The sequence below is a fragment of the Musa acuminata genome, chromosome BXJ1-7, assembly GCF_036884655.1.
Source record: "Musa acuminata AAA Group cultivar baxijiao chromosome BXJ1-7, Cavendish_Baxijiao_AAA, whole genome shotgun sequence".
Lineage (NCBI taxonomy): Eukaryota > Viridiplantae > Streptophyta > Magnoliopsida > Zingiberales > Musaceae > Musa > Musa acuminata.
The window spans coordinates 5,133,403-5,157,940 of NC_088333.1; the positions used below are offsets into that span (position 1 = coordinate 5,133,403).

The 24,538-nt window shown below is 35.7% G+C and overlaps 1 protein-coding gene across 1 annotated transcript in view; it reads right to left on the reverse strand.

Moving 5' to 3' along the window:
• Nucleotides 1-3,827: 3,827 nt before the first annotated feature.
• Nucleotides 3,828-24,538, reverse strand: part of LOC103990429 (NAD-dependent malic enzyme 62 kDa isoform, mitochondrial) — a 38,123-nt gene continuing 17,412 nt past the window's right edge. Inside the window, exons 7-20 of the mRNA XM_009409559.3 lie at nt 22,981-23,084; nt 22,791-22,874; nt 20,382-20,488; nt 17,228-17,339; nt 16,056-16,169; nt 13,163-13,228; nt 8,656-8,728; nt 8,493-8,579; nt 4,958-5,012; nt 4,794-4,865; nt 4,631-4,693; nt 4,445-4,559; nt 4,261-4,359; nt 3,828-4,135 (exon numbers count right to left, since the gene is read on the reverse strand). Of these exons, the coding sequence (XP_009407834.2) occupies nt 4,285-4,359; nt 4,445-4,559; nt 4,631-4,693; nt 4,794-4,865; nt 4,958-5,012; nt 8,493-8,579; nt 8,656-8,728; nt 13,163-13,228; nt 16,056-16,169; nt 17,228-17,339; nt 20,382-20,488; nt 22,791-22,874; nt 22,981-23,084 (1,127 nt within the window). The 3' untranslated portion in view covers nt 3,828-4,135; nt 4,261-4,284. The remainder of the gene's footprint in view (nt 4,136-4,260; nt 4,360-4,444; nt 4,560-4,630; nt 4,694-4,793; nt 4,866-4,957; nt 5,013-8,492; nt 8,580-8,655; nt 8,729-13,162; nt 13,229-16,055; nt 16,170-17,227; nt 17,340-20,381; nt 20,489-22,790; nt 22,875-22,980; nt 23,085-24,538) is intronic.

The window sequence follows — 24,538 nt, forward strand, 5'->3', positions numbered from 1 at the left end:
TCTATAGAGCACTTAATTAAAAAAATAATATTTAAGTTAGATCTAAAATGAAGAGAATAATTCTTAGTCAAACTTATTAAATTCTTAGAATATTTGATTGAGAAGAATTTCTCATGGTAAAATAGAAATTGGAAAAAATAATATGTTAATCTTTATCTTAAAATACCTTACATTTCCAGATATGATGGTGTTTTGCAAGAATGTAGGCATCCTAAGACAATCAATAATAGAGAAGAAAAGAGAAATAATTGGATGGAGCTTTCTATTGCTTGCCATTTGGTAGAGGAGTTAGGGCTTGTGTGTATAATATAATCAAACCAAACTGGTTCTCACGAAATCTGAGTTTGACCAAACTAGAGATATGATGGATTGGGCACCTCGAGTTGGCTGTCGAGTCGATATACAAATCAAAACTTTTTGTTAAACTTATAAATCACTTTTCGGTAAGCATTTGCTTTCAAAATTCATAAGAACACAGATCTTTCTTAGTGCTTATATGTAAATCATGACATAGGTTCAGATGTTTTGCAAATCATAAGCCTCACATATTTTGTAAATTATAAACATATAAGACTTTGAATAAATTTCTTCAAAGCAACATATATTTGAATGCAATTTCATAAGAAATATATAAATATAGTCAAAGTGATATATCAAAACAAAATTCATTGTAGTACAAATGACTACCATTAAGTGTTCACCAACAAATATGAATATAGTTAAGGATACACATCCGAATATTATAGCTAAGGGTACATGATAGAATGTAAGTCATAGTGTTTAATTGTTATTACATCACATAATCTTGTTCCTTGTTGGTCTAACAACAGAAACTTGCCATTCAGAATGGACTAAAGAGTAAAGACCTCTTAGCTTTTTTGTCATCTTTGATTGTCTATCATGGTATTATGAAAGGTCATTGCCGTGTTCTTTTCTATTTTCTTCAGTACTTTTTCCTTCCCACTTGAATTGGCACCATTACATCAGACTACTGTTGTTTCTTTGTTACTAAATCAAATATTCTCTACTTTCCTGGTACAAAAGCAGAAACTTGCTCAGTCTATAGTCCTGTCATCGTTTCCTTTTATGTGGTTATCTTGTTTATCTGAGTCATCTTCCTCCCCTTTTCTTTAGTATCTAGTTTATTTTTTTCCATTCTACTTTCCTCTCTCTTTTCGTTACAGCATTATCAGAGCAAGTTTCTGGCGTTTCTTTGTTATAACAGCTTGCTTTTCATTTTATAACAGTAGAAACCTGCCACCAAGATTTAGACCTGTTACTCTCTTATCTGATTGGAATTTATCTTAACTTATTACTATCTTAACCAAGATTCGTCGTACCATAGTGTACCGTTTGATATAGGCGGTATATACCGATCCAATAGGGGATCGGTATGAGTGGTGTATACCAGTTTGTCAGTATGTCTTATCGTATCATGTGTCAGTACATCGGTACAGTTTGGTACATATCATACCGATGGTCGATCGGTAAACCGGTACAGACCGGTAAGGCGGACCATGATCTTAACCATCTCTGGGTTCTAGTCAAGGGTGGATCAATATGTGATTAGACAAACTTGCTTATTGTTCATGACTACCCAGATATTGGGGCTGATTTCTATAAGCTTCTGGCACAAGTTAAACTTTTCATTTCTTGTTAAAACTTCTTTTGATAATAGTTGTACTCTATCATCTTCTTTGTATGAAATTACTTGAAACCAATTAAAGTAAAAGGGATCACCCTGAGTTTGGAATATGATGCAGAATTTGGTGCCTGTTGTTTTTTTAACTTAGTAACAGTATGGCTTTGAGATACTATGTTAACAATGTCTGCACTCTGCACAACATGAACTAGGGTAAAAGATTAAAGTTCATGTGTTATTTATTTATTTTTCATTTATACTATGATTTATATTATGGTGTGGTCTTCATGAATGTTAGTCATTTTTCTCGTCTATTTATCTTTCCATGAAGTAAGATGTAGATACTGCAATTTCTTTTTTGTTCATAATCGGAATTTCATAACATAAGCGTTTTGTAGCAACATACTGAGAATGGGGTAGGAGTGATGGGAAGAGAGGCTTTATTACAACAGCTTGCTCAAATAATGTGCCTAGGGTATGTTGTGGAGCAAATAGTTACTAAAAATTTCAAACATATTAGAATTTGAGTATTATTCCCAGCACTTTCTGACCAGTATTAGTCTTACTTGATCAGTGGCATGATGTTATTCCTGTCATGAGATAGTACTGTCGTTGCTGTTGAATCTTTGAATCTTTTTCCTTTCTGACTTTTGACCTTCAATGTTTTGATATATAGGATGTGAAATCTGACAAAGTTCACAATAACGTTTACATGAAATGTGTTTTGGTGAATGATGGCTATAGTAAGAGTTTTAGTTATCTTATCAGTGACATGGTTTTCTATCAAAAAAATATATGTAGGTCATTTTTGAACAGTAGTTATTTCTTCAGTCATTGATGATGGTTCGATATATTCTACCCATCTTTTTCTGTGAGCAGCTTACTAAGATGTCATTCTTATATACTTCATCCGCTGGATGAAATTGCAGCGACAGGCTTCTATCTTTCTTCTTAAGAAAAATTTGGCGAATCAGACACAAAGTAATTTGAAGTTTGTGGTAGTTAAAATCATGCCCTGTTAAAGGAGTTAGGTGCGAGAATACCAGACTTGAAAACACGCTCCAATCAGTCGCTGACAAATTGGAGTACCTCAGCCGACCTTCCATTCAGTAAACGGTATGACTTTTGTTTGTCCATTCCAATTAGCCGAATCACAAATTACCATTTTTTAAAAATATTTTTCTCATATCCTCTCATTATGATAAAAATATTTCCTCTATGCCAAATATTTTGAGTAAGGAAATCCTTTGTTTTACATGCATTGAAGCTTCTTGTAGATTACACTAGTTGCATTCAATTTATAGACGTCTATATTGGTAGCAAGGTAATTGAGGAAAAAAAATGTTATTCAATTCATTCGGTAGCAGCAAATACCAAAGTCAAGAAGAAACATGTATATTAGTTATAATGGAAAACAAAATTTTGGATCTTGATGATAGAAGATGAATGTGAAATATGATTACATCATTATATCGGGGAGGATAACAGGAGGCATATTAATTTTGAATGTGGAATAATTGTAATTATAATGATGTAAGGCATTGAAAGAAAAGGTTTTCTTAGTCTACAGATCAAGAATCAATTCAGATGGATTCTTTAAGTAAAAAAATAATGATAAACTCATTGTCCATATATGAATAGATGGAAGAGAGTACATCTTTCAGATTGCCTATGCTTCTGTATAAGGTTCTAACAGGCATTGCAGGAGGATATGAGGTACACACTCGTGCATGGATCTTCGTGTGGGATAGACAACACATTTCTACTTAGACTACCATGTAACAGAATTATTTTTCGGCCTCTATTCTACCTCTCGGAGCAGATTAGAGATGCTGTAGTATCTGCCAATTAAAGATGTGTGACCCAATCAATTCATTATCTGTCAAGAATGATGGTCTTTAAACAAAAATTCTTTGCATAACCAGACCTGATTTGCGTAACCAGTCAATCCTCAACTAGATCAGGCTTTTCCACTTGTATGGCCGAGATCGACTTATAAACCGAGTGAAAAAATAGTAGTAAAAGGTCATCTGTTCATCAACAGCAGATTTTTTTTTTAATCAGAAAAAACAAAGATCAACAAATTGAATAAATAGCCAATAAAACTCAACCCATGACATCTAATCAAACTATAGGCTACCAATTAAACCTCAACATGAGCTGACCATGAGGGCTGTGCTGGAAATGTTGGGAACCTATAGAAGAACTAATTTTACTGAGCTCTTTAGTACTTAAGCATCGAAAGAATTTTATCACTGGACTCAAATTTTTATCTGATGTTGCGTTACTGTCATACAGAAAAACATGGTTTGAAGGGAAAAGATTATGCCGTTTCTGTGTGTTCATAACTAAATTCTTGGCCCGAGTGCAGTTATAACACGTGATATTCCTAGCCATAGAAACCCTCAAACTTACAAATGTGATGCAGCAACTCTCAAAGAAAGAATGAACCCCCAGATCTGCTGTCCCAATGGAGAATTATAGTATTTAATACTGGTACAGACAGAAAAAAAAAAAGATCCGTAAGTCTTGATGAGAGTTTGCCTGAAAATGATCATCAAAATGTTAAAGTTCAATGATGCCACATAACGTGTCGGTCGGCCCACTTTAGAACCTACCTTCAGAGACAGATAATGTGATGATTACTCTCTTTTGTAAACCAAGGTTGGATAATGGGGTTCCCACATGTTCTTCTTGACATATGCCACAGTTTCCTCCTAGAATTTGAGGAGCAACAACCAAGGTAAATCAATTAGAGCTTTCTGAATTACTATCACAGAACAAGATAAAATGACTGTTCACCTGTGTGAGTTTTTGAAGCTCCTGGGGATCCATGTCACGGTATCCTTCAGCAAGATCCTCTGCTACAGCTTCTCTTACGACAGCAGCAGCTACTTCCTTGGTTATGTCTCTTATGCTGCAACCATCATATATAAGAACGAACATATAGTCTTCAATGTTCTCAGTTATGGAAGATTCACCACAGACCTGGATATCGAAGGATATATTATCCCATTAAGAACCTCTTCTTCTTTCATGTATGATGCCAAACTGATATGTTTTGCAGGTCATTTGTAAACACAAAAGTCATTAGAATGACCTCTCTAACACAATAAATGAAACCTCTGTTAGACAACGTTACTGAGACTACCATTGAGCTGCAGCCTGAAGCATACCATCTGAGATAACACGTGCACCAGACAAAAGTGTACCGAGGCCTATCCTGAAAGGTAAGGGCCTTGCTCAGACGTAAAAAAAACCAACAGCTAAGTTGCGATGCCAAGTTATAAGAAGCAAAGATACAGCTCAACTAACCCGGGAAACAGATACATATTATTTCCTTGGTTGCAGTGGCCAATCTTACCACTTCCTGCAAAAAGCAACATCACAACTTGTGATAAAAAAATAGTAGCAACTTCTTTTATCCAATTGTTTTTATATCATATGCTAGGTTAATGAGAACATATTAATTTGTTGCACTTCGGGTCACGCATCTAGCCCATCAACGCTTCAAGCAACTTGTCGATGGACGGAATTAATGGGCTTGAGGGAAATAGTATATAAGATACCAAATAATAGGGTTTGGGTATATGGATATTTTCCTACCATTGTGCAGGGCAACATTCCCAGTGAAAGATGACCCTCCATGTAAGCAAATATTGGATGTTTAATATTTCAAAACATTTATTGCTTTTAATTATAATATCTAGCATGAAGCCAGCTCAAATCTTAAGTTGAACACTACCAATGATTATGAACACCCATCACTCTCCAAATCAACTGGCATTACATGCCTTTTGGATTGCTATACATAAGTAGGAGAATACAATTTCCTTGCTGATTGGTTATGTTGTAGTTCAAGTTTGTAGATGATTGTCAATGAATCGTCGAAGCTTTCAAAAAGTTTGACCAAAGGATCCTAAGTATATGACAGTTTCAAATAAAATATTAATGCCTACTTGTCCTTTATTACTGGTACAATCTATGGTAGATTAGCAGCTTTATTTTTTTCTTTATTTGCAGAGGGTAGGTGGTCAAGATAAGACTCAATTCCAGGACCTTGTTATCAATAGTTAAAATTTGTACCAAGCTAGGTAACATTTGCAATTTTCTCAATTTTGTCAAATGAGGATTGAAACCTCAATATTTGGTAACCAGATCCTGTTACCACTATCAAAATAATATTATAGGTGTAAATTTATCGGATGAGATTTTGATCACTCAACCAACCATTGATAATTGGGTCTAATATACCATCATTAGATCAATGTTTTAGATATAAAAATTATACAATAATATTTTAAATCCTCAACCTAAGATATATGAGTTAGGTACACCATCATCATCAAACTAATATTTTATGTAAATTTATCAGATTTTAAATCTTAAACCTTTGGTAAGTGGGTTAGTATAGGACCACTAGACGATATGTTAGGTATCTATTTATTGGATGATATGTCGAACCTCAACCTTTGATAAGTAAATCTAGTACATCACCACTAGGGCAATATTTTAGTTAAGAATTTGTTGGATGGAGCCTTGAATTCTCAACTTTTAATTAATTACAAAATTGAACACCACAATTAGATTTAGGTGTACAATTTATCAAGGATATTTCAAATGCCCCTAAACTTTGTTGAGTAGATCCAGTACATCACCACCAGACAAATATTTTAGGTGTCAATTTATTTTGAACTGTCAATCTTTGGTAAGTGAGTTAGTGCACTAATATCAGACTAGTATTTTATTTATAAAATTCATTGGATAAAGTTATAAACTAGACATGGTACACCACAACTAGAATAATATTTTAGGTATAAAATTATTAGATGTAGTTTCATGTCCTCTGATGAGGATAATAATGACGACAAGACTTAAGTGACGTCAGCTGCCCTAAATCACGCCTCACACCCCCAGGTCAACGCGGACCGGGACGCCGACCAAGGCACATTAACGCCCTGCCTGAACTCAGTCCTTCACGCCGATGCCATCAGCTCTCAGCCAACAACCTCACCATTGGACTCCATGCGCTCGACCGAGGCAAAGGAGCACGTCGACCGAGGCGTGCCCATACCCTACGGTAGCCCGGTCCTCCACGCAACCCCAGTGGCCGTGTCAGGCGCCACGTGGGGCACTGTCCTGCCCCTACAAGCAGCCACATCAGGTAACATCAAACACACCTATAAATACCCTTACACCCCGAATGGGAAAGGGGACTGAAACTTACGCTTCTTCACTAGAAAAGCTCCCTTCCGACATCAACTAACTTGATCGTCGAAGGGGTCGGGCCGAGCTTTCGACCCGACCTGTGTGCAGGAACGAAGGAGCGAAGGACCTGCCTCTTCCCCGACGCTGCAACAGAGCTCTCCCCCTGACGGAACGTCCAGATCGCCGCGACCGGCCACCCCGGCCGCCCCAAGGAGCGCCGCGCCGGATCCCCGCGCATTCGGACTCGAACCAAGTCGCGTCGGCCCCGAGGCCACGGCTAAAAAAGTTACTTACCGTAACATCCTCAATCTTTGGTAAATAGATTTGGTATACCACCACATCAATGCTTTAGGTTTACATCTTCTCGGACGAGATTTTCAATCCTCACTCTTTGGGAAGTAGATTCTGTATATCATCACGATATCAATGTTTATAGTCTAAAATTATTGGATAAGTTTAGAACCTTACATGTTTGGTAAATGGATCTAGTACACCATTAGCATACCAATATTTTGGATGTGAAATTTTGAAAGATGTAGTTTTCCAGTCTCAACCTTTGGTAGGTGGTCGTATATGTTCTAAATGTAAATTTGTTGAATGAGATTTTGAACTATCAACCCTTTATAAGTAGGTTGGTATAACACTATCATACCGATGTTTTAGATATTACTTAAGGATTTTCATAGGATTCTTGAACCAAAAAACTCTCACTTGAAAGACCTTTAATTGAGTCAATTGGTCAATATACCTTTTGATAACAATCCTACCTGAGATGAGAACTAAAGTTGCAGTGCCACTTGAACTATTGACTCTTGCAACTTTTTGAAACTTGCCTTTTGGATGAATCTAAATTTATTGAATGAGTTTTAAATGTTTAACCTTTAGTAAATAGATTTGACACACCACCACCACCAGACCAATATTTTAAGTGTAAAATTAATGTTTTATGTGTAAAACTCATAGTATGAGATTTTAAAACTTTAACCTTTTAGTAAGTGGTCTGGTAGATCACTAGACCAATATTGTGTAAGCTACCTTTTCTTGGTGCAAAATTGTTAAGATGGAATCTCATCTAATCATCAGATTCACTAGTCCAATTACTCAATTGCAAAGTCTAAGAGGGGTAACTATAGTCATGATTCTAACAACTCAATTGAAAAGTCCAAGAGGGGTCATGATGCACAATATGCAAGACTATTGTTGATGATCTATAGAAAAAAATATACCAGAAAGAAGCCAAAATATAGATGCTCAAGGTAGGTTCTTCTAAGTTTCTCATTCTGGGTCTCAAGTCTCAACAATAATCCAGATGAGTATTTAAAATGCCAAACCATTTTAAAGCTAGCAGTAGAAATTGAAGTACACGTATGAGTTGCACTGTAGTACTTACTCTAGTGTGATGCTCCATGTGATTCATTAGAGCAGTTCTCATAGAGAAAGAAAAAACAACTTTATTATTATTTCTTATGGCTGACAATTGATTTGTAATGTTCAATTCTATATTAAAATTTCTGAACTTTTCTGAGGCAAGAAATTTCTGAACTAATTGCATGTTCATGCATTTCTTTCCATCAGAAACAAGCACGTAACTCCCAACCAAACAAAAAGCACATAAGAAGATAAAGTTACATACAACACATACCAAGATTGACATCATGAAACGGACTTCCACTAGCAAATACAATGTGGTCACCCACTGTGGAGAAGGCTTCTTCAGGAGTGCATTCAGCTACCAAATTAGACATAAAAAAATCAGAGATAAAACATAATAAGATTAATAGCTTAAGTACTTCAATTTTACAAACCGTTTTGTGTTGGATTGGACATAGCAAAAATTGCTGGTCTAGTGGAGGATGAATCCTTTAAGGCTTCTAAAACCTAAGTACAACATACCATTTTATGTTATAGCAGCTTGATAACCTTCTACAGCTTAGGAACTAGTTAGAACTTGATAACACATTTGAGCAGCAAACGTGAATATAGGCCAAAGATACACTTCAAAGAAATTGAAGTAAAACATAAGAAAATAAAATTCAGAATACAAACAGCAAGGCCTACTCAGATGTAAATATCATCCAACCAACATAAAATCATAATCATGGGAGTCCATAGAAATCAAAATATAAAAGATATCTAACCAATGTAACCAAATGTAGTTCTTTGGAATTTTTCTTTTCACCTCAATATGAGTGAAGTGATAGAATGCAATTCAAACATGAGTGACCAGTTGATTTTTTCTTTTGTAAATCTACCCAAATCATGTACTATAATGCTAAAATAAAGTGTAGCCATGTTTAGGAATCATGAGCTCATGAGTAACCACAAGATCTATAAGGTTAGTTTAATTTAATACAAGAATGGGCCACAGAAATTCCTTACAAAAGCTAAAAACTATATCCCATGCCAGATTTAGAAAAAATAGTAAAATGTCCAGTTCCTCTTATATTTAATATGATAAGAAAATGATATGTCCAATAACAAAATACAAAACCAGTACATCTAAAAGACCAGGAAGGATATAACAAAGTGAATATATGGAAAAGAGAAGTAATTAAAATGCAAAAGAAAACATTATTAATCATAATACCTTAGGCACTAGACACACAAAATGAGTGTGATCCAAGAACCATTGTTGACAGAACTAGCAAAACTTCAACACCTCCACTTGAACCTGTTAATTATATCTAGCTTCATTCTCGGAGCCATCACTTCATCTGCGATTAGTTCCTTGGTACCAAGAGCACTAAACCAATCTTAGTGAGACACTTGGGAGTGAGGGCTGGTAACTCCGTAAAGGCCTTGTACTGATTTAGCCCAGCACATGAAGTTAGAACATTGTTACAGCTTGTAATAAAAAAAAATCAGGGTTCCCTGTACTGCAGTATACTGTCCGATATGGGCAGTACATATCAATTCGACAAGAGATCAGTACGTGGACCATCCTGTGCCAGGTGGTATATACTAAAAGGCTCTATATCATTCGATATGGGCCTATACTGTTAGGTAATGATCGAAATCCGACCCTTACCAACCTGTACTAGTCGGTAATGGTTGGATTTCAACCATTACCGATGGACGGCTCATATCTAACACTTTCCAACGGTCAGATCCATTTGAAAGAGTTTTTAAACCCTTTTCTCCCCCTCTTTCACCCATTTTCATTCTCTCATACTCTTATACTCTCTCAATCTCTTTCTCACTCACTTCTTTTTCTCATTCTCATATTTTCACTATCTTAAAACTTCACAAAGCTATAATTTATGGATTAGATCAAACTTAGGAGGTTAATTAGGGAGGATTAACACCTAAGTTAAAGGAAGAACTCTCTAATCAAAGGTATGTAGACAACTTCCCAATCGCATTCAGCAAACCGCTCGGTTCGGAGACATGTCAACGACGTAGACAGCAGTACCTCAACCGACGATGGCAGCAACATTGGGGAGTCGATAGTCCCATCGACACAGTTTGAGGGTGGTGTATAGATCGAGGAACAATATTTTATGGATGCCATCTAAGATTCAGATTATGGAGCTCGATATGATAGTTGGTCATTCTTCTCTGAGTAGTAGTATAGTGATAGTCGATTATTTTTCTTCGAGCAACAGTATAGTGATCGATCTTATATATGGAGCTACAGATCAGTGACGAAAGTAGAAGTTTCAACATTCTTCATGCTCCGCACCAATACATGCCACAATCGTACTTGCCTCAAGAGCCGCCTCGGACAAGTGTGGTTCACGATGATCATGCTATGACCATCACCACATTGATGTACCAATGACATACAATGTATCAGTACACTATGTCATGGGATAAATTTCAAGATTAGGTCTGAAAAATATATTAAATTGATATACAGATACATAAGATCGAGGACCTCGATTTACCGCTCATTGAGTCTCGTCATTCTTTTTGGTGGTAGAACCAGGTATATCTATCGATCGATTATTTGATTCATTTGAATCTTAAAGTTTAAGGTATTTAATAAATAATCTAACAATTTAAATCATTTTTTTGTAGATAATTTAATATCAACGAAATGAAGGCCCAGAACGTCCCACAAAGCTACTCCTAAAGCTTGAAAAAGATGTCACTATTCTTTCCTAATTTAGATGACCTTTGCAAAAATTATACTAAAATCATATTTACTTCTAACTTAGAAACCATAATATAAATTTTTTCTCTTTGTTTAGGAATTTTGGATCTATTTTCGGCCATTTTCCGGTGCCATCAATATGCCTCGCCGTATTGACACATGGTATGTTCATATGGAGTTGTACATATCATACTATCGATCGGCCGGTACACCGGTTCGGACCAGTAAGGCAAACCTTGAAAAAAATTGTTGTCTCTTCTTATTCTATAACAAACCCTTTGACCTTGATGATTCTCATGTCTGGTTCTTAAGACTCGTACATTAACACAAGATCTATCCTCTAGATGCAATGACAAGAAGAACACAGATTCTGCAGGGGACATCATGGAGCCACTTGTTGAGAGCATCACCAAAGCAATAGCTTAAGCTAAGGGAAACAATGAAGATGAGAAGCAAGACCTTGATCTATGAGTTTTGTATGGAACTCGAGCAGGCATAGCTTTTGGCCCTTGATCAAAAAGCCAGAACATCCAATTTGGGTAAAGCCCAAATAAAGTTTGAAGGTCATGTTGTTTAGCCCAATTCTGGACTAAACATGGCATGGCCCAAGGAGCCAAAGTTTGTGTGACTGGTGATGACCTAGTTACTACTGGCTTCCATGTAGCAAGTGGCACACATTTCCTCTCCCATAGAGAAATATTCATTTTTTCCAAAAATATGTGTTCACATAAATGTATGCACCTATTTGTTAGTTTAATATCGTGTTTTGTTTATCTCATATACATAATAATTCACTAAAAGGTTTTGGCTAAACTCTTAACGGAAGTCTCCAACATTCAGCAAGTTGGGGCAAAGAAAACTTGTCAATGTCATATCATCTTATCATCTTATGTTTAACTTTAGTGATTAGCATTTTATTCTAGACGAATAATATGCTTAGAAGTTAGCATCACATGACATGACTCTAGTGCACCTAGGTGAAAACAACATAGCAACAATACAAAGTCTATTTTTCTCAGTCATTCGATGACCTTAGGACATTTTCGCAATAGCAGAATATATGGTATGGACTATGAACAAACAAAAGCCTTCAATAATGAGTTCAAAAAACTTGCTATACCATATGAAGATATAATTTACGTTTGGGGTCTTGAGTCTCTAATTTTTATTAGATACAACATATGGCAATTGATTGTTATAAAATGTCTAGGACTTTGAGTATAAATGGAAATTCTCAAGCGATTTACAGAATTTGTTTGAATGATTCCATCAAGCCATAAAGATAGATGAATGTATAAATGACTTGGACTTCCTCCTGAAATATAACAACACAGAATTTACAGTGATTCCATGTAAATTATTCTGGAAAAGTATGATGAATGTATAAATTATGTACTCATAAAAGTATTGTCGAAAATCTAAACTCTTTGATCCTTTAAAAGGAAGAGTGCTTTTTTCCAATAAATTGAAACACAGCAAGACAGCAAGCAGCCTACGGATCTTCCACCATAGCTTAAGAATTAATATAGTTGGCAAGGAATGATGTCATGGGAAAAAAAATCCTTGATGGCATATTAGTTATGATTACTTAAGCAAGAAGGTGAACATAATTATCATTTGACTTCAAAGATGGAATTAAAAAACAATAATCCAAGGAAAAGTTCAATTCCACCTTTTATTAGAAGTTTTGATGGACAAATAGTGTTCATAAATCTCATCTCTGATGAAAATGGCATCGATGTAATGTTATTACCTTGTGGCAGGAAAGATAAATTAGTTGACTCCAACTTGATACTCATAACCGCAAAAGAATACTGACATGTTAAGAATGATACTATGACTAAACTGAACTATCCTTATTTTAAGATCCAAACACTAACTCTGACCAAAGATGGTGTGCATCTATCTACATAAACAGAACGCCAAACATGTGCTAGCAAGCAAGCTTTTTCCATACTTCTGAAATAAGCACGCATCATCACTAGAATTAGATGCATAAATATGCCGATAGAAGTTACTCCAATAAATTATTTGTTTTTCGAAATATTGGATGTCACTCATGTAAATAACTAAATTAATTGATAAACTGAGTCCATATTAAGGTCCTATAGCTAAAATGTTCTGTCGGTTGGATATATAAGACTGACACACAAATAGAACCAAAATGTCAATAACTTCAATAAATATTCATCATATCATTTCCTATAAATTTGTACCTCATTGGAGAAAAGGCCACCAACTGCAGATAGTCCAAGTAGAACATCAGGCTTTACTTTTGTAACCTAGTTCATAAACAAAAGTGATAAAAGGAATTATTAAAATAACATGCAATAGAGAAAATTTTCTATAGAGAACATGAACTATGCGACTAATTTTCAACAAGTTTATAATGAAATTTCAGTTTTTCTAAGCTTGACATGATAAAAAGCTTCATTTGCAATTCATTATTTGCTTAAAGATTTATATATCTTAAAAACAAAACCATCAGTCTACGTAATCAGACTCAATATATTTTCAATGTCATTGTGCATAAAGATTTAAACATCTGGAAAATGAAACAATCATTCTTCATAATCAGGTTCCATATACCTAAAATAAATGATCTTTTGAACAAGGTTTGAACAGCTGTATACTGCTCTCAAATATAAAACACCTTTTGGAGTAAGGTTCACTAACAAAAGTTCATTTGCCATGGCATGGGGAGATTGTTAGTGCTGGGCAACCACTGTGCCATTTAGTGCCAGCCAACCACTATCCATTTATAGACGGAACCTAGAAGATAGGAAGTATTTCTTCACTTTCTTTTCATCCATGGAACTAGAATATCCAGATTTGTCCCATTCTGTTGATATGAACAATACATTGGACTGAAGTTTCTTTTGTTGAATGGACTTCAATGCTGTGTCAAAGCAAGTGATCCCAGGTTAAAGGATCTCTTCATGTTTGACCTTCTGTATTAAGGACTGCACCCATTGATGATTGAAGATGAATTTTGTGATTAATTGTACCCTTGACACTATCGTTGTGACTGATGTCAGCTGACTAATGTGTTGTCCATCATCGAGTCCATACAATGTGCTATACATGATGTCCAAAACAGGTTTTCTTTGTGTTCCATCAATTACTGTCCAGTCTTCTTGAAATTCACCCCAGACTGCAAACCAATCTTCTCCACCATGTTCATCAAACCCTCAATTCAGTTGGCATCCTGAATCTTTTCCCATGTATTATCTGATTTGTAGAAAATCACCTCCTACATTACCTCTATTTTGTCCTTATTATATGTTAATGGAATAGCATATGAAATTTTATATGTTAATGGAATAATCATATGAATTTCTATTCTTGATCAATATAATTTACATTTTCTATTTATTATAGCTAATTTTCTTATTTAATTTGATTCTATAAACCAAGAAAATAGGACAAAAAAATCCTAAAATAATTTTTTTTTAAAACCCAATACATATTGGTGTACATTGTATCAGTACATTGATATCTAATGGTAGGTACTAGCCCAACCCTGGACCTGTACAAACCTTGGATATGAAAGTGCGATCCTTGGTTGAACGACTTCATAATATCTTTCCCAATGTCCTTCCTTTCCGTTAGTGTTTGTTTTGTTGACTATGAGGGTAAGCAACAGGATCGAGATCAACATATCAAGTCAAATGCTATCCTCTTGCCAAGTCCTTCGATGAAATTAATCTAGCCTGCCTCATGCTGCCTATCATGCTCAATTAAGGAAGGGCAATTGGCTGCCCCAAGCTAGCACTCTTGTTTCACCCTTTGGCTCGATAGAGGTTCTTGTCATGGATGATTTGCTTAATTGACTTGGCCCACTTCCACTATAGCTTCTATACTCATATAACCGAGTCATCTAGTCGTTGTCTCATCCCTTTATACATGCACTAATTCTTTAAGGAAGAATAGATGTTGACTACAAGGCTTGGGTCGACATCATCGCTGCGACCCTCATAGTCATAAGGGCAAAGGACTGTAAGGTTTAGGCTGACATCATCGCATGACTCTCGTACTCATGAGGGCAGAGGAAAAGGTTAAGGTGCAACACTGGCAGGTAAAGAAGAGAGAGGGGAGAAGCTACTGCTAAAGGCCGGTTGCTATTTATAGCCCTTCGTGACGCCATATTTAAAGAATATTAAAAAATAAAGAAAATATCTTGGTACCAGTATTGAGCAATGGGTTTACAAACAGACAAAATTTGGTATGAGTTATCTTTTGGCGATGCATTTGAAGTGATCTTACTGGATAGTCCATACCGAACCGAGGCAACCGGTACTTCAAATCTTCTTGCATGTAAGTGCCACATGCCATGCCACTTTCTAAAATGAAGGCAGATGATTGTTATAGGCACTACAACGCAGTGATTGCTATACCACCCGAAATGGTAAGGTACGGGCAGTATGTATCAGTCTAAGCATGGACCGATTGTGGACCACCCCATTTCGGGTGGTCCGATTAAAATTAAAAAAAAAAATCAAAAAGTGATGGGGCTGCCGTGGACCACCCCATTTCGGGTGGTCCGATTAAAATAAAAAAAATCAAAAAGTGATGGGGCTGCCGTAGTCCATTTCAGCCTTAAAAAAGAAAAAAAAAGGAAATTAGGGCTCGCGAACGTGAACCCTCTTCTCGTGTATGATGCCGCAACCCTTGCCATTGCCTCTTTACCTCTGCGATGTTGCAGTAGCGCTGCCTCTTCGCCGCTGTGATGCTGTTGCTGCTGCTTCAATGCTGCTGCTGCATCCCAGGGACACTACCACTGCACTGTTCCTCTTCTATCTTCTTTCTTCTTCTTCCTTCTTCCTTTCTCCTTCCTCCTTTGTTCCTCCACCGCCCCTTCCTCTTCACCCTCTTTTTCTTCCTTGTTGAAACACCAGTTTGCACAGGCATATCGTGTTTCGATACACTGGTACAAACTGTTATGTACCATTCCAATAGTTTGTTGAAATGGGTCTGGTACCCGAAAAGGCAAACCCTGCTACAAAGCATCAAGCAGTATGTGCATACTATGTTCATGGTAGGACTCGATTGTGGCATTTTAATCGTAGAACTAACCTTAAAATATATCACATCAAGCAAAATGCTTACCACTTCAGCTAAGCTTGCCCCTTCATGAAGACCATGACGTTCCGACTCTTTGAGTTTTCTAGCAAATGGTAAAGCCTCTGGATCAATATTCATGCGGCGTTCTGTTAATAGACCCTGAGAAATCATACAAATAAGAACATCATTTTCTTGATACTTCCGAGTTAGAAAATATATAAGATCTCTAAGGAAAAGATTTTAACTATATAGCACACAATTGGTCAGAGGACAAAAGTCTATTTGAGGCTCAAAACAACAGAAAAAGTTCCAATATCACAAGGTTCTGTTTAGAACTAATCTCAAGCTTTAAAACAACAGCATCCTAAAAGAGGTTCTGGTATTCCTTAAGAACAACCATGGAAAATAGTAGCCGATAAGTCAGCATTGCAGCAAGTCAAATTTTGCTAATCCCATTACAATTTAATCTCCATTATTTTCATTACTGGAGCATTTTGAATGACAAAGTAAAAGATTACATCATTTACCATCTATGACAATGCAACAATAATCAGGCCGTAGTGAGAGAGAGAGAGAGAGATGGCACTTTGTCTGGAGATGCAACAACACCAATTGTCCCTGAACTTAAACTTGATGAGCAGCTTAAACCTATACTTTCCTTTTGTCCATTTAGTGGCACAAATGTTACTTCATTAAGAGAATTATTGTTGGTGCAATACTTATGCTATCTTGGCATAGAAAACCATCAACATCTACTTTTTATTTATGATTTGACCAAGCAATTAGCCTCATAGAATCATTTAAGTCCATATCACTGCATTGTTGACATAGTAAGATACAAAGACTAACTAAATACCAGCTGCTGATGGCCATCTGTGCTATATCAGCATCATTAACAGGCTGGGGCCTGATGTTGCCTAATCCAGTAGCATTCGGAGGCTAAAATGAGCAAAAATTCATGTACAGTTTTGTGTTGCTCATTGTAGTAAACATCAGGGACCACTGGAAACACCACGTTGTTTTAATTATTATAGTCACATCAAGCAACAGCCCTGGCTCAGTATTTGTTAACAGGAGAGTACCCTCCCTCTAACAGATGCAGTTTCTTGGAGCAATAAAGTGACTGTATGTGTTTCAACTTTCAATTAACATACATCATAAAAAAAGTGAATGTCTTCTACACTACAATCAAAAGTGACAAGGAATCCTGCACGCACCATAGCATCAACCACCCAAAACTGGCTCCTAGCACCTTCAAAGGCAAATTCATTATTTCCCAGCATCCTTGCCATAGTTTTCCTTGCAGCATTGAGAACTCCTATTCCAGCACTGTTGAAGAATGACAGTTTCATATCATATGCTAATCTGATTATCAAGATCACATGTTTACTAAAATATAAAAAAAAAATACAGAGAGATGATATAACATAACAAATGACCCACTGGAAGTGAAGTAGCAATAGAAAAGAAACTGATAGTTATTATGATCTTGCCAAAGAGAATTATGCCTAATGATTATTCATTAATTAATTAGATTATGCAATTGATTTAGTGAAAATTCATTGGCGATCCTCCTACCATGTAGGGAATGACAACATATGCTGGAGTTAACAAATTAGCCACTGGAAGTGAAGTAGCAAATAGAGAAGAAACTGATAGTTACGATGATCTTGCTAAAGAAAATCATGCCTAGTGATTATTAGTTGATTAATTAGATTCTGGAATTGATTTAGTGAAAATTCATTAGCGATCCTACTACCATGTAGGGAATGACAACATATGCTGAAGTTATCAAGGAGTGGAGTTACCATCAGTCATATGTTCGGACTCTTTAATCAGAAAATAATGTGGCAAAGATAATCAATGAAGAAGTTAAACTACTTGGCTCCAGTGAGAAGCAATTTAGCTCTAAAATCTTGCCCTGTCCTCTGGTCTTCTTCAAAGAAAAGTGGCAGGCAGAGCATGTTGGAGACTCAGGGTGATGCAAGACAACTTAGAGGCAGTGAGTAGTCTAAACTCTAAAGTCTCGAAACCCTAATTCTAAAGGATATATCAAAATGGCTTTGACCCTTACACCAGCACTGATTCAGTTCTCATTTATGTGGCCAATTTGTCTAAAGATGTAAATTCATTGCGGTCCATATGTACAAAGACCCTCAAACCAGATCTCATTGCATTTTGGCACAATATTTTTGGCAATACGCCCAAAATTTCATGAAAATTCGAACTTCACTAGGTTCCCAATAAAGAAAGGGAGATAGGAGAGAAGCAAAGGGCCAACAATTGACCCAGTGAACCCGCTTGCCCCCTTAAATGTTCTATCTCTTTCATGAGTTTGTAAAGAGAGGGGTGTCACAAATTGTATAACGTGTAAGGGTCTTACTCTTCACTTATTTAGGGAACAATACTGGTGGCCTCAAGAGATGTGGAATCGGGACTGGGAAGTAGGTCATTTACAAAACCACTATAAAAGGCTTATCTATTTCTCTTCTCTTGCTAATGTTCTTTAATTGTTATATACTTGCTTCTTTACTTGAAAACAATACAGAATTCAATCATATACTTGCACTAATTCAGCCCCCTCTTGGTGTCATCATCCCAACAATACGCGTATTTACATAGCACTAAATCTAGATAGATATGGTGGATCTCCTACTTTATCGATTGATGAATCATCCTAATTCTCAATAATGCTAACCTATCTACTATCTAGCACATATTTGTCTCATCTTGTACAAATTGAGAATTAAATAAATCTACATAGCATCCCCCCACTCTTGATCCTCAATAATGAACAGCAGATATATGCATGTTTTAAAAGCATGTACTAGCTTCTTCAAGCGTTTATTAGAAAGATGATTCTGACTGTATATTATAGATCAACAAACAGGTGGGTAACCAGTTGGTATAGATCGTTCTATGCGAAATTGAGTTCCATGGTATCTACCATATATTATGTGGTCAATTTACTGCAAAGCGTGTCCTAGTCCATAAGCGCTTTACTGCAAAGTGTGTCCTAGTCCATGTATCAGACAAGATTCAAATCAATTATGACTGGTCAGGCCGTACCAGTTAAACAGGCATTTTAGTCCTTTGCTTCAATGATTGTGTTCATCATTTGCCACCATTAGTGCAATTTCATCACCAATAGCCAAAAGTTATATGGATCCATGGACACTCATTGGATATTTTTTTCTTTGTTTGTCTTTACATGACCTCTTCACCCATATGGTGATAAGTGAAATACTATAGCTACAATGGGATCCATGGCCATCTTCCAAGCTACAAGTTGTTATGTTTTGAGCCATTTACATGACTTGTATTGTTATTTGTCATATTAGTAATTTTGCATGAATAGATTTTATTTTCCAATTAAATTTAAAATGGTTGCATTATACAATTTTTTATAATTTTGTTTGTGTTTTGCAATTTGATTTCATGTCTTCTTAGGAAGCTAGATGTTCTATGAAATACGAAGTTATCTATTTTCTCAAACTTTATATTATTTTCATTTTTTGCTACTTTTATGAGTATATTTTTATTTTCAGGTTTTCTTTAGCTAATTACGACTTGCAGTCTAACCTAATCAATCTTGTTGATCTGGGTCATAATATCCCAAAAGGAAATACCGATACTAATCTTGCAAATTGCTACTCGTCTATTTTTATAAATGCACTAAATGGTTTTCTTTAAACATTTTTTAACTGCCTTAAAAAAAATACCTTAATGATTTGTCCATGGTGATGGCTAACTCAGCATGAATCAAATCAGCTCCATTTTCAGACAAAAACAATTTTTTCCAGTCCTTGTATCTCAATTTCTCTCTACTTTAGTCTTAAATTCTAACCCTATCTAGCATTGCATGTTCCAGTTAAAACTCTAAATTCTTTGTATAAGTTACTAATACATTTACCAAGTATAATAATCTAGTACTCGAGATCAATTGTTAGCCACATTTACCATAGAGGATATATTGCCAATGTTTTCTCAGAGAGCAAATCTCTTGCAAAACATGGGGACACTGTTTCAGCTTGTTAAGTATATTAGGGCATACCTTGCACAGCAAACATAAACTCATTTCCTAATTACAAATAAACAATTGTCTTCACTTTATCTTATCATTTGAACAGGATTGTCATGCCATACTATATATTTACATATTATATTTGATTTCTTTTAATAGCTAGGAAACTATGCATAAGCAGTCATTTTCTCTATGCAATGGAAGAAAGAAAATCTATTCATAACAGCAAAAGCTATTACAGCAATAACAGATTATTATAGGTTTTCATACCCAAGAATCAAGATAATCATTTATGCGTCAAAAACTATTGAAAATACGAAAACAAACAAATAAACATCATTTCAAACCTTCCAGCACCAGCAACAACAATCTTTAGCTTTGGAAAGTCTATCATTGGTCTTCCTTGGGCTCTTACGGCTCCCAAGAGACCAGCAATTGCAACCCCAGCAGTTCCCTATAACAACAAGTAGGTTGAAAGACAATAGTTGGAGCTAAATACATATAGTTTCAAATGAAATTAAAATTACTTGCATTGTACATAAAGTTAACTGATAAAAGTGTAATCCATGGTTAATATAGATGTTGGGATATTAATGAATTAAATTGGTCTTCAATATCAAAGTCATAAGTAAACGATAGCCACTCCATAATATGCTCATAAGGAAAAATAATCTGGTAGTTAAAGCACACTGTCTAAACTCTAAAGTACAAAGCACTCATGTCACTAACTGTAGCTCCTCAAAGAACTATGAATTAGATACAAAAGGAAAAAAGAGAAAAATCCAAATAAGAAAAACAGGGACCTGAAATGCCACTAAACTGTCAATCCGAACAAATACAAATGTTCATTTTTATTTGGATCTATGGAATATGGGTAACAACTATGTTAATGGTAATAAAAAGTTAACTGACAGTGACTTGATACTAAATGCAAAAATTTCTCAAAACATCCAGATCCTGATAATGTGACTGATCAAATCTCTAAATCAGTAGATGATCCGACAATTATGAAGCATGATGTTGAGAATAAGGGCTGGAGCTGCTGATAAAATAAAATATAAGGTAATATGCACATAATAACTTCTAGTCAACATGGATGGAATGTTATAGACAGAATAAAGAGTCAAATGAATGAGAGAAGACAGAATAAAGTCAAACAAATGAGAGACATTGAACATGAAACAAGGATGCTGAAGGGCATAGAATCTAAAATAAAAGTCGACTAAGAAAATGGAAAGCTGTTCCCTCGTCCTGCAGTGAATTGGTGTATTTGATAATGGGATTGCTGAAGACTGGAGCCTCTCTGTCAACCTTACCTGTAAATAGAATGGATCTCTAGAGTCTAGAAGTATATTGTGTATGGTGTTATTTATTTCATCACAATTGTAGATAAGGGTATTTTCAGTTCTAAGGGATCCTGCAGAGGAAATTGTAGTTGTATGTTATAGTTATACCACAATGGGCGTTAAGGGCATTGTCCTGTTCCTTCTTTTCTCTCCACATTTCTTCACCATGGCAGAACAGAAATGGTGCTTTAACATACAACATGTTCAGTGAGAATTTACTGGTCTCAGACAGGAACATCATAGGTCAGGTTATGTCATATAACTTCAGAATCCTAAGAAAGACCTCCATCTACATATAATCATAAAAGAGGTATACATCATACATGTCATTCGTCCCTTTAAATGTTCTATGCCTCTTACCAAACTATGGCACACGACCTGTCAATCCACTCCAGATTAACATAAATGGAGTGGGATATATGAAACTTTGAAGAGCACCTCATTCACACATTTTTCGTAGAAAGAGGGAGTCTTGAATATGTTATTTGCCCTTTCAAATGCTCAATGACTCTTATCAGACCATGGTGCAAAGAAAAATTGTCCAATTTCACTCTGGTTTGATTGATTTGGAAAGGGATCAACCATAAAAAAAAATATGAGCATGCCTCAAAAATAGAGAGGATCTGCTGGTCCTCATCAATTCAAGGTGAAAAGTAAATAAGCAGAAAGCAAAAGATAAGAGGAAGTGAAAAAAAAATGACGAAAAATAAAGGGCCCAAGAGTTACCGAATTGTTTCCACAAAATGACTGCCAATGAGTGACGTGGTCCCATGCATACTCAACATTTTCTCAAGTCCACAGAAGAATTTATTTCTTTTTTTAATGTTCTTTAATATGTTCTCATTTATTTTTTCCAAAAAAAAACTGATCCTCTAATCTATAAAACCCAATCCCACTAAGTTGACCTGATCGATTTCTGCCAAATGGTTGATCCTAGCTTTTAAATGTCATAAAATAACACTTTTTGTCATATTCTATGCTCAAACTTTAACCTGGGAAGGAGATATATTTAAAGCACTGTTTTGTTTTTTGACAAAACAAAACAGTCTGCAGGAAAGGGGTAAAGCTTATAATGGTCTCGAATATGAATTCAGACAATTTACATGATAGCACAAAAGCGGTAAAGCTTCGCATCCATTGCCTATGCAGATTATCGTAGCTTAATATCTGTGGTTGATGTAGAAGGTCAACATAAGGACTACAAATTTTACAGAAGCACACTTGATATCTTAAAGTCCTTCCATTAGATGCATCCAGAAGCACTGGGACTTGCAATACATGCACAAAACACACCTAGGTCCTTGTACATGGTGAATAAACCTTTTCTACCTCCTAAATATTATGGCAAGTAATTATAAGGAAATTGGAAAAGATAAAATGATAATAAGTAGTTTATGCCTTTGTCTTTACCTGGACATCATCATTGAACATTCTATAAGTACTCCGGTAACGCTGCAATAGTTTGAAGGCCCACTTGCTTTGAAAATCTTCAAACTGTAAAAAAGAGACATGTTATAAAAATCTAATCTAATCAAGATAGATATCCAAACGGTGGTTACAACTTTCGAATAACAAATAATAGTGTGCCATTAAATATTACCTGTACAATGACGTGTGGCCATCGAGTAAAGACAGCCTCCATAAATTCATCGATGACAGACAGGTACTTTTCACCATCAAGACGATGCTCTTGAAGTCCTAGATCTACTTGATGATATATTAGGAATGAGTTGTAAAAGTTAAAATTAGGATAGTCTATCAATATTTAAGAAGTGTGATAAAAAATAAAAATTAGACATATAATAAAGTCTAATAATAAACCTTGGCCTGCAAAGTACATGAACCAATGATAAGTAGACACATCAAGATGCTCAGTGTATCGTGTTGGATACTAATACCCATTACATACTTTGTGGGTTTGCATTGCATAATTCTAAAAGAATTTACTTTTAAATTATTGTTAAAAATGAATCCTTTTTGGAAAGTTGGTGATACTTCATACCAAGGATTTAAATACCAATTTGATACCTGTTTTAGTAACTCATAGGATATTTACCTATCCGTACACCGGACAGTATCACAACCTATACTGTTAGACATCATTGCATAAAATAATAAAAATTTTCAAAATGCATGGCACTAGTACCAAGGGGTTTAATCCCATGTACCAATTCCATACCGGTCCTGACCTGGACCAGTACAGTATTGAGTCATACAGGTGCGCATAGGTACTGGATTTCAGAAATAGCCTAAAAGAAGACTGGAAATTAACAGAGAACATATTTCAGGTTATATACAATCAAATTAGATGCCTATAAAATGAATTTAAATTATAAAATAATAAATGAGATATCAAACAAAGATATATGATATACTTGCCCAAGCCTATACAGGTACAGGCTAGGACTATAGAATAAGCATATAAGAACAAACATAAACTCTTACCTAATTAGCTAGATCCATGAGAATCAAGGCTTGATCCTCATAGATCTAGCTTAGATCCTCCAAAACTAGAGATTAAATTAAGACTAAATTAGGTTCAAGCTTTGAAATTTAGTCTAATCATGCAAGAATAAGCATAACGTCTAACTTGACTATTGGTTAAAACTTAGCAATTAGGTTTGGAATTACCTTGATTTGAAGAGAATGGACTGGATCTTGATTTTTACTCCTCTTGTGGAAATCAACCTCCCATAATGATTCTTTAATTATTTTGAAAGAGTTTTTGAGAGAGAGTAGCCAGAAAAAGAGAGAATAAGAGTGTAAGTGTAAGGGGGAAGAATGGGGTGCGGGGCGCTTTTTATAGCCCCCACAAGGTTCCTAATAGTGACCCAATGGTTAGTTGGTTAGTGTCACCCCCTAAGTAAGCTCATCGTATTGTCACGAACTTAGCTAGAATTTTCGAAGTCGTGAGGCACAATTGCGACAATATCATGAACTTAGCTGGAGTTACTTAAGTCGTGAAGCACCCTTACGCCAATGTCTCGAACTTAGTTGGGATTGCCTAAGTCATAAGGCTCCCTTGCGTTATTCGTTCGCGAAGGGTCAGCCTAGTTGCAACCTCGCTTTAAGTCACGTAAGTCCCATAAAAGAGCAAATTGATTAGTTCAAAAGCAAGCAACGGACAAATCCCGATGTCTCGCGAAGAGAGTAGTTTT